Source organism: Marmota marmota, unplaced genomic scaffold (assembly GCF_001458135.2).
Source record: "Marmota marmota marmota unplaced genomic scaffold, marMar, whole genome shotgun sequence".
NCBI classification, from domain to species: domain Eukaryota; kingdom Metazoa; phylum Chordata; class Mammalia; order Rodentia; family Sciuridae; genus Marmota; species Marmota marmota.
Genome location: NW_026000142.1, coordinates 22,647,000 through 22,658,456, shown reverse-complemented (window position 1 = coordinate 22,658,456; position 11,457 = coordinate 22,647,000). Strand labels below are relative to the sequence as shown.

General features: G+C 39.2%; 1 protein-coding gene across 2 annotated transcripts in view; it reads right to left on the bottom strand.

Moving 5' to 3' along the window:
* Window positions 1-4,220: 4,220 nt before the first annotated feature.
* Lamb4 (laminin subunit beta 4) overlaps window positions 4,221-11,457 on the bottom strand; it is a 101,575-nt gene continuing 94,338 nt past the window's right edge. For both annotated transcript variants that reach the window (XM_048786097.1, XM_048786098.1), the window contains 3 exons: window positions 10,197-10,373; window positions 8,750-8,903; window positions 4,221-4,781 (listed from right to left, as the gene is read on the bottom strand). In XM_048786097.1, the coding sequence (XP_048642054.1) occupies window positions 4,642-4,781; window positions 8,750-8,903; window positions 10,197-10,373 (471 nt within the window). In that variant the 3' untranslated portion in view covers window positions 4,221-4,641. The remainder of the gene's footprint in view (window positions 4,782-8,749; window positions 8,904-10,196; window positions 10,374-11,457) is intronic.

Here is an 11,457-nt window from a genome sequence, read left to right as displayed (position 1 = left end):
TCTGGGGCTATTACTCAGTGGCAGAGCGCTTGCCTAGCATGTGTGAGGCACTGGGTTCAATTGTTAGCACCATATACAAATAAACAAATAAAATAAAGGCTTTCTATCCATCTACAACTACAAAAAAATTAATTAAAAAAAACATACTAATGAGGATGTTAGTTCAGTTTCTTTAAGAGAGACCAAAGTCATACTGACTTAAATGACAGGTTTGCTTTACTTCTAAGGTTAGGCCTGTAGGTCGTCCAAGGGAGTCAAATACACACACAACTTTAACCCTCAAGGTCACTGTGCCTCTCACATCTATGTGCCCCCTGCTGTGTGCTACAGAGAGCTGATCTGCGTGGGAATATCAATCAGTAAGAGACTGAGCAGGTGGGGAGAGTGACATGAGAATATTTATACCCCCAGATTCCCTGCCGGCTTGTCACAGATGACTGGGTCCCTTGACCAAAGACCATAGTTCCTGTTAAGTGGCTTTCCTACACAGCCTAAATGTTCACTCTTTCACCCCTCAGGCTGAGATTGGTGGTGACCCCTGCCCAATGCTGGCTCTGGGTGACTGCATGGTCCTTGTGGCTTTCCTCTACCTGCCCCCATCTGTAAACGGCCCCCTTATTAAAATGTCCCAGTTGTGTTCTCTCTTTCCTGCTGGCACCCAGGCTGACACTGGCAACCAGGGACCTAAGTTTCTCCTTTCTTGTTTTGCCAGGTTATCTTCAGATGCTGTATAGCTATATTCTAGATCAAAGAGGAAAAAAAAACTATACAACCACCAAACAAATGGAGGATGCTATTAGTTTCTTTTTGCTTCTGTGAAAAATTACCATAAACTAAAAGACTTAAAACCTCACAAATCTATCTTATGGTTCTGCAGAAGTCTGACACAGGTGTCACCGGGCTGAAATCAAGGCATGGTTAAGCTCCTCTCTGGAATGTCCAGGGGAGAATTCCTTTCCCTGGTTTTCCAGCTTCTAAGGGCCCTTTCATCCCTCTTCAAAGCCTGCAGTGAGGCCAAGTCTTCCTCATGCCACCCTCTCACCTGCCTCCTTTTCTACTTTTAAAGACCCTTTGTGATTACATGGGGCCTACCTATGCAACCTGGGTGACTCTCTTCATCTCGGTGTGTGGCTTATTAGTACCTTACTTTCATCTGTGACTTTAATTTCTCTTTGCCATGTAACTTCACACACTCACAGATATGGACATCTTTAGGAGGCCATTGTTCTGCCTCCCACAGAGGGCAAATAGCTTCCTTTTGAAGTTGTGACCTGGCAGTGGCACACAACACCTACTCTTATATCCTCTTGGTCAGAATTTAGTCACATGGTTATATTGAATTGAAAGGGAGGTTAAAATATGGTCTCTCTAACTAGACAACTATGTGTGCAGTTAAAACACGGAGGAGTTCTGTTACTAAGAGGTCATGGGGGGAGATGGGTATTGGAAATTGTATTTCTTACAACAATTTCCAGCCTGTGCCCCATGAGCCTCACTTGTCCTTGCCAGGCAGGACCTGCTGTTGGAGTTCCTTCACTTCATTTTGTCAGCTTGGTGCCTTTGCCTAATTGTTCTCACCTCTGAGCTTCCCTTTACCCGGAATTGGTTTCTAATGTAGGAGGAGAGAATTATCTCCTTAATGGACCACACCAGCTATCTCCTGGTCAACTTGTTCCCTCATATTTACATTGATTTTTTGATATGACACCTGGGTTCCAAATGCTTTTACCCTGCCCTTTGTTAACAGGGTTTCCAGATAGATCACTGGCCCACCCGGAATCTGTGATCTCACTAGTCTACTGGCCATCTTCTAATTCTGCCTCCCACATCTAGCATCTTAGCTCCTTCCTGACTGCTCCCATTATTGTACCAGTCTCAGTGGTCATTGCCTGGCCACTACTAAGTTCCAGACTTGGCTCTTACTCTTGCCCTCACACATCCCCTGCTCTGAGATGCTCCAGGTTCAGTCTAGACTTCTCATGAATTGGTCTCTGCATATAAATATTTCATAGAAGAGTAAAAATGACCTTGTAATCATACTGTTAGTTGACTATTGTGTAGATAGGTACTAGTCAGGTTTCTTTGGCAGAATGCCTGAGATAATTGACTTAAAAGAAGAAAAGGTTTATTTTGTCCCACAATTTTCAGAGTTTTCAGTCCATGTTTGCTGGGCCCTGTGACTTTGGGCCTGTGGTGGCACATCATGGTGAGAGTGCGTGGTGAAGGAGGCCTGTTCACTTCATGATGACTAGGAAGCAAAAAGAGAAACAGGAAAGTGACAGGGCCCTAATGTCCTTTTCAAGGACATGCCCCACCCAAGTGACCTAACTTCATCTCATTAATCCTCACTTCTTAAAGATTCCATGACCTCCTAATAGCATCATGGGTTGGGGACCAAGCCTTTAACACATAAGGCTTTGGGGGGACATTCCAGATCCAAACTATAGCAAGATGTTTTACATCTTTATTAATTTTGAATATTTAATGTAAGGAGTCCTGCAGTGATTTATCCACAAAGCATCATCCCCCATACTTAAGATAATGTTCTTCATACACAGGTTTAACTATGAAATATTAGGTCTCAGTGTCAGATCTTGATACACATTGTCAAATTGCTTTGCAATGTATAAAGTGATACTGTTTCACAGAATCTTACCTTGATCACATCCTGAATAATGAATGGGTATAGCAATTAATAGAAGACAGAATGAGTTTCCCAACATTACTGAGGAATAAGATTTTTCACATATGTACATTTTTTTTAGACAACTGAAGCTTATTATTTTAAACAGCAGACTTTAGAAAGCACAACTAGGTATAATTGCAGTTTTTCCAAAGTACATCCCTGCGTCCTTACCTCTTCCAACTACAATGTCCCCAGGGTGAGGGGGTTCTGCTGAGATGAGGGGTTTATCTTGCCTTTGCACTTGGTTCCACAATGAATGTGTTTTCCTGATGCCTGGGGATTTTCCTGCCTTTCCAGAACTCTATGGCTAGTTAAGTCTTCCCAGCCAGCAAGCACAATCTCTTCTCTTTTTAGCTATTCCCACATCCCTGACCTATTCCTTCTGTAGTCTCTGATTGCTGAAAATGGAAGAACAATTGAATATTGCTTTTGGGAATAAATAACAACAACCTCAAAAAACCTGTGCTTGCAACATTAACTGTCTGTGTACCAAGTTGAAAGTCAGTATCTTATGGAAAGCTGGAGTGTGTTACATCCAGCCTTAACATTAGAATAAAGAACTTAGACTTTGGGTGTTATATTTTTGACTCTTTGAGTCATTTTGTACACTGATCATGGGTGGAGGTTTGCAAAAGCCTCAATGCTGGATAGGTGGAGCATTACGATTGTATACTTCACGAGAAATTTCTGGGGTGGTACTTCCTGTAGAAAAATTTCCTTCTATTCTTTAGAATCTGCAGGGAAATAGATTCTGCATTTTCCTTAATAACCTACCTTTTAATGAATTTCATACTTATTTGCAATATTAAAGGTCTTTGTTGAATTTATAAATCCTATTTTTATTAAGATAGAAATGGCTCCAGCAGCTCTTCCTCTTTCATATATCAATGTTGATGTATATTATTTTTTATTCAAAAATGTGGGGCCAAATTCTTTTCCAACTATCCCTCTGAAGGATAGCATTCACAAACAGTTTGCTGTTATAAATCACACATGCAAAAAAGTTAATGTTAAATGTCTTTTCTTGAAATGAAACATCTGACATTTTATACTAAACAATAAGAACATGATTGCTAGTCTTTTAAAAACAAGAAGATTTTTTTACAACAAAGTACCCACAAATTGTGAAAAGTAGTTCAATATTTATCTTTTTGAATATTGTTCCAATGTCATTTGGGGGAAACAGAATCCTTTGGGTGAGAGAATGAGTCTGTAGGAAAGTGGCTGTAACTGCAAATTACATTTAGAATTGTGTGCATTTTATTCAAAAGAGAATAATAGTTTTACAAATAAAGCAAATACAAATAAATAAGAAAGGACAATCTAGAATACACATCTGCATTCCTTCCTAGTATCTTTATTTAATGTTTAAATTCATTTGACTGAAATGATTTTTGTTTTAATTTTTTTTTTTTTTTTTGGCACTGGGGATTGAACCCAGGGGCATTTAACTACTGAAACACATCCCAGCCCTTTCTATTTTTTATTTTGAGACAGGATCTTGCTAAGTTGCTTAGGGCCATTGTAAGTTGCTGAGGCTGGTTTTGAACTTGCGATCCTCCTATCTCAGCCTCCTGAGTTGCTGGGATTACAGGCATGCACTACCATGCCCTGTTTGAAATGATTTTTAGTAAGTACTTATTTAAATTTTTACTTATCTTATGTACCAACTACTTTCGAGTTCTGAAAGAGAAAAGAAAGGAAGAGGAAAGGTCTCTGAAAGCGGATACTATATCTTTTCTTCCATCTTTCTGCTGTGAAGTGGCATCCAAGTGGCCTCTCTCTGGCCCAGTTCCTCCCTCCAACTACATGGAGCAGATCTCTAGTGAGAAGAGGATATAGGGAAGGGAGGCAGGAGAGGCTGACCTTTGTGTCTCACAAATTTAGTACACTGATGCAAGTTTGTGCACCAGAAGCCAGAAACACAGGCACAATCTTTTGGGCCTTAACTCTGCCTAACTATAGCAGGTGGCGTATTTATTTTCCTGCTCAACAATTTCATTTTTAATGGCAACAACTTGCTCTTCTAATTGTTTCAGTTGATCAGCTTTTTCTTGTCTACTTAGATTCAAATCTTGGATCTTCTTCTCTAAATCTGAAAGAAGAAAATAAAATAAACGACATATGCCCATTTGGTAGATTCCTCCTAGATATCCATATTATACCAAACAGCGATTTGTGTGTCTCTCTCTTTTTTTAATTTTTAAATTTGTTTTAATTAGTTACACATGACAGAACAATGACCTTGTTGTGTGTCTCTTCAAGATATTTTTAGTTTATGCTTTGATCCAATGAATGAAACATCTCTTTCCATAGGTCTTCTCAAAGTTTTCACATATATCAGAAAAAAATTCATCTTTTTATCTAAAAATTTTATACCTAAAAGCATTTTTTTAAAAAAAATGTAAGGCTGTAGCTGGTTAGAATTCATTAGAAATGAGGCCCTAAGCAACTTAGTGAGACCCTGTCTCAAAAAATTTAAAAGGACCAGGAATGTGACTCAGGGGTTAATTGAACTCTTGGTTCAATCCCTGGTCCAAAAAAAAAAAAAAAAAAAAATCATTAGAAACAAAAACATACATAACAACTTCCTTGATTAGATTTAGTGAAGTGCTGTATTTCCAAAGATTTGTTCTTATTACTTTAACTTCATTTAGAAACATATGTTCTTTGTTTTAGAGTTTTCCAATTTTCAGAAAACAAACTGACATTTTTATTTTTTCATCTTTCTTCTCTGATGACACTGAAGTCCCTGAACTATAAAGCAAAGTGACTTGCTTAACCTCACACTTATTCCTCTACCAATTCATGGCTTTATGGGTTGATCCTTGTGTCCACCTATCTATGGGTTGATCCTCTGTCCACCTATCTATGCATTCATTTATTCATTCTTTATTCAATAAGTAGTTGGTAATTCTAGTAAACTTTAATATGGAACCCACAGCAGTGAATAGAAGATCTGTAGAGAGAGACATTTAAAAGCAAGATGTGGCCTTTTGGAAAAGACTCTGACCTTAGGTAGAAGAAGGAAAGAAAATGTCTCACGTTACTTCGTCAGACCACACCAGAATACTGGATTGGTTTGAGGTAATTTTCACATTGGCATGTGTGGAGAAGAAAGAGCCAGATTGCTGAAGACATTTGAAACTGTCCTCTCAACAAAAATTGAGTTAACTGGTGATGTTAACTCATATGGAGAAAAGAAGATTCAGGGCACGTTACTTAGCTCTTTGTAAGCACTTGAAAGCCCACTTTAGGAAGCTAAGCAGATATGTATTCTCTTGTCCCGAGGAAATAAAATGAAAACCAATGGGGGGAGCTCAATGAAGATGGACAGTCGGATTCTAACATTTTAGCAGTCACAACGATTCCAAGACTGAAGAGTTTCTTTGGAAGGTGATGAGAGGCAGGAAACTTGCAAATAAAGGTCATTTGGAAAGAAAAGGGGATTCAATATTATATTTACACTAAAAAAAAAAAAGACCCCTGTGTTTCTATCAGCTAAGTTAATAAGGTTGAGCTGTCTACCTCACATTTCCCCATCAGGTCTGTTCTCCATCCTGTTCTGTATCCTGGAAAGCTAACCTCCGTGGATGATGTCACCTGGCTCCCTTGAACTCTGGCTTTCATTCACACTTGGCCAATGGAATGTGCTGGCAAGTGACCAGAGGGAGGGATAAGCCATTGGTCTCCATCCCTGGCCAGTAGCTGGGTTCTGGCAGCTTTTCTGTCTCTCAGCTCCAGTGCTGAGAGTATCTGGTGGGTATCTCTCCCTAACCCTCCAGTGTTTGCAGGGCTCTGGCAACACTCTTGCTTCCCCTGCCCCTTCAGGCCTAGGGATGCTAATGACTTCTCATTGCTGCTAGTCACTCACTCTTCCACACCCTTGAAATTGAGCTGGCTTTACAAGTTGTTTGATCAGCAGAAATGAGAAGAGATGATGTTGCAGGAGCTCAGGAACCTTGCATCTCCAGTTCTCACTCTCATGGGACTCTGAAACATCTGTGCAGTGAAGCAACCTGGGATTCAGACCAAGGGGAGAGAGCCCCTTACACATCTGCCATGCCTAGTCCCCAGCTGGCCCATCAGTGTAGCTACTTGAGCAATCTAGTTGGGACTGGCAGAGGACCCTCCCTAGCAATCCAGAGCAAGGGGAGAGTTGTTGCTTTCAAGCCATCAAATTTTGGGGTGGTTTGTTATACAGGGAATATGTAACTGCGATGACATTACTTGTAAATACATTATCTAGAATTGTGGCCAAATATGCTTTCTTTTCCTTGGGGAACCTTGACACAAAGTTTTGTGAGGGACCCTGGCTGCAGACTGGGGTCTATCACCACTCTTAAATCCCTTCCTCCCTCCCTCCCTTCCTCCCTTCCTCCCTTCCTTCCTTCCTTCCTTCCTGGAATTTAACCCAGGGGCACTTAACTCCCATCCTTTTTATTTTTTAAGTCGATCTCTCTAAGTTGCCAAGGCTGACCTCGAACTTGTGATCCTCCTGCCTCGGCCTCCCAAGCTGCTGAGATTACAGGTGTGCACCATGATGCCTGGCCACTCAACTTTGATGCTGCCAAAGGTTCTCTCTGGGATCCCATGGGCATGTCTCCCTAATAGATGTTCTGCCCCTTCTCAAGCGGCAGAGTAGGGCAGATAGCCAAACCAATGTCTTATTTTTCTATCTTGTTGAGTGGTAAAAATAGCCCTAAATGAAAAGAGAAAATGAAGCACAATGCTTATTTTAGACTCTGAGAAGTCTTCTAACCTAAACTTCTCTTCCAATCCAATTGCATTAACTGTAAATTTCAGTTAATGTGGATAAGTGGGAACAATTTGGACTCTAACATAAAATACAGGACAGAAATAGCCTTCCTATGTTTTTGTTCTAATAATATGGACCAAGGTCTGAGAATAATGGAAACTAGTTTTCATGGTACTGGGTATAGCATGTAAGGTAAAAAAAATCTCTATGACTTTCTGAGTTTTTCCTAGGATTTCCTTTAAATATAATTTTTTTTTCTGGAAAATGTTGAAAAATAAAATAAAAATTACCCACAAGACTGCTTTTTAAGACAATTATATAAATTTTAAAAACTAGTGGTTTCTTCTTTACCCTACTGTCTCCCCAGAGATAAGTAATGTTAAGAGTTTGGTGTGTCTTTTTCCTGACTTAGGCACAGACTCACGTTGCAGGTTTTTTTGTTTTGTTTTGTTTTTAATGTCATAGAGTGATGACACCAGTTGTTGTGAGGCCAAAGTCTCATTTTATAATAAAGAAGCATATAAAGCAAGGAGTCTTGTCTGGTTTAGTATTTTAAGAGTTATTCATATTATAAAAGAATATAATTAGTTTTAAGGTTCTGGGAGACAATAAATATGATCACAAGTAAAACTATGCAACTCATCACTTGGCAATTCTTGACTAGAGGTAGTTGAGGACATGACTGCCCAGAGAAGTCATGAACATCAGTCGTGGAAAAGAAGATTCTAATTTACTTTCTGATTGGACATATTTTATGTTTACTATACTTTGTGTGCATCAGAGTTTTCATTTTAATCAAGATTCTTTTTGGATTCCTTTTGGATTGCTGATCTATGCTGGATGACCTAGTGCACTAGAGTCATGAGAGGAAAAATCAGCCACTTAGGTTAGGGGGCTATCAGCCTCGCCACTGTTAAAATTTGGGGCAGCTTAATTGTTTTGGGGAAGGTGTCTTATGCCTTCTTGAGCAACATCCCTGACCTCACAAGCAAAACTTTCTTCAGACATCTCACCGCTAGTTGAGAACACTGAGTTATAACCTTTCAAGGTGACCAAAGGGAATCTCAGTTTGTTCTGATTAATGCAAGGCTGATGCCCAACATCCACCCTTGTATGTAAATCCATGTGCAAAACTTGTTACTTTTCTATTCTAGAAACATAAGACCAATTCCTACTTCACCCTGCTTGGCAGATTTACATGTAGTTAAATTGGGTTAATTGATAAATTGAAATTGGCATAAATTCTATGAGGAAGAATATTAGGATGTCATTGCCCTACTGGTGGGGTGGGTACAAATAGATACCTGTTATTCTTTTCATCTTGTCCTCTGTATCCCCAGCCAATTTCTCAGCGGCATCTTTTAGCTGTTTGACTCTTCTGATTGTTTCTTTTGTCAGTCCTGAAGCCCTCCTCTCATGTTGAAGAAGGGTGTACTGTTTTTTCAGCTCCAGAAACTCCTGTAACAGAGCCACACTCCCATCAGAAAGCACCCATAAAGCATCTACATATGCAGGATTCTCCTAATGCCCTTCACACAAGGAGTATCAAGGAAATCATAATCCAGTCAATGTTCCAGAGTCACCCTGATATTTCCATGGGGATTGTATTTGCATTTTTGCTTTTTTTTAGGTTGAAAAAATATCCTTAGTGTCAATTAATTAAAAAGAAACTTCTTTGCTATGAAATATCATCAGTCATTATTGCATGTTAAGGCAACTGTGAGACACTATTTGTCCTTTATTATTTTAAGGATGGAAAATACAGAAATAATCTAATTGACAAGACTCCTCAACAAGACTCTTGTTCAGATGGTTGAACAGTTAAACATCTTCAAGATGAAGAACAGAGTAATGAGGATCTAGAGGCAGTAAGGATAATTATTTGGTGCAATAAAGGTAACAGGAGGTAGCAAGGAGGTAGGAAAGGAAGAAATGTTAGTATGAAGAACTCTCCTGGAATTAGGATGAAAATCTTTGGGGTGAGAGTCTGGTTGACCATCTAGAAAGTTAAGTAGCTAAAGACCAGAACCAGCCATGGAGTATTGATGTGGGATACAGGTAAACAGGAAGCCCCTTTCTCAACATCTGCTCTACAGAAAATGGTCTCCCAAGTTGGTGGAAATTTTACTCAGCACATTAGGAATTAAAAGCAAAGGAATAAGCAATTTGTAAACACACTAACATTTTTCTTTTGTTTAAGCAACTGTATTAACGCAACCAACCAAAGATTTCCTGCAAGAGAATGAGTTAATAGGTTCTCTCAGCAGCCTAAATTAATGGGCCACTCTCCACAACCATCTAATTAACCCAAATCTAATGTTTGTAACTTGATCTGTTCTTTTTGGAGATGACTTTCATTTACTGTTTTCTTTCTCTTTCTTTTCGTTTTCTTTTTGTACTGGGAATTGAACTCAGGGGCACTTAACCCCTGAATGACATAAACTGAGAATATGAAGGTTCAGGAACATTTTGATTTACAGACTATTTGATAAGACATAGCTGAGAATACTTGTATGGGCAGATAGGGAGAAAATACACCAAGATTTGGTCAGGGGCTTCTGTCTTCTATAGGGAAAGCCCTCCACTGCACAAGATCCTTTGGGAATCAGGATCCCTAAAAATGTGTACCACTGAGTATGGAAGAGCATTAAAGGAAATGCTGAGAAATGGCACAAAAGTCTGGGATTAAGGGATTATCCTTCGAAAAGGCACTGTTTGTCTGCTTTTGGTGGCAGGGGTGGGACTAATGACCTTCTCAGCACCCCCAGCATGACGACGGGCGGATTCAGCCTGAACTCTTGCCCTGCCCGCTTGTTCTTGGTTCCTTTGCCACTTGGTCCGCAGCAGGGAGAATCCATCTTCCTGCTCTGACAGCTGCTTTGCTAAATCCAGCTGCTTATTCTTCATTTCCTTGGCTTTATTTTCAGCCTGTTGTTGATTTAAAGACCAGAAAGGACAAGTCTCTTTATTAAGCAAACAAGAAAACAAATTATATTAACCCCTTAAAAAACATTAAACTAGGTAGAAAGAAAAACAGAGCCTTCACCTCTTCTGTTGCATTTATTTTAGAAAAGTTACAATGAAACATTTTAGATGTACTAAGGAGTTGGAAAAAATATGACAAATATCCATGGATCCACCAGTCGGTTTAGGAATAAATCCCTGACTTTGAGGCAGAGCCCACTGACCTGCTCCCAGTCTACATCCTTTCTCCCCCAAAGGCACTCTCTAGCCTCAATCTAATCTTTGCCATTCCACTATTCCCATAGGCTTTATGTCACATCCTACACAGTATTCCTAGCAATATATGTAATCTTTCTAAAATGTTTTAACCATAGGCAAACGTATCATACATTTCTGCAACTTGAGTATTTAAATTCAAAATTATGCTTTTGCAGGTTGTCTAAGTTCATTAATCTGTCTCTAATTCATTCATCATTTTACACATTTACTGCCTCGTTTGAGGATATAAAAATATATCCAGCAGGTGCTGGTGGTATCTACTTTTTTCCCCTTACAGACAACAGTGAACATTTTATACTTGTGTCCTATGTCAGTGACTGTATTTGTCACATCTAGAAGTCCTATTTATTTTTCAGAATCTTTTGTTCACGGATCATACCCATGGCTTCTTTGGTTTTCTAAATCTTATTTTGTACTTTATATTCAGTAACAGTAACATCCACAGTACCTTGCATTCTGATTCTGTTATTTATTGTTTCAGATGACTCCTGTTTAAGGCAATTTGTTTCTTTATATGTTTGGGAAGAAATCCTGGAGGCTTGGCTTTAAGGTCATTCTTTCAAAGGGAATTTTTGTTTGCCACTGTCAGGCATGGGGAGGGGGGCGTTATGAACTCAGGACCATTTATTTTTATTTGTTCTTTTTATCTATACATGACAGTAGAGTGTATTTTGACATGTTATACATCATGGAATATAACTTCCTATTCTTGTGGTTGTATATGATGTGGAATTATACTGGTCATGTATTCATGTATGATCAGGACCAT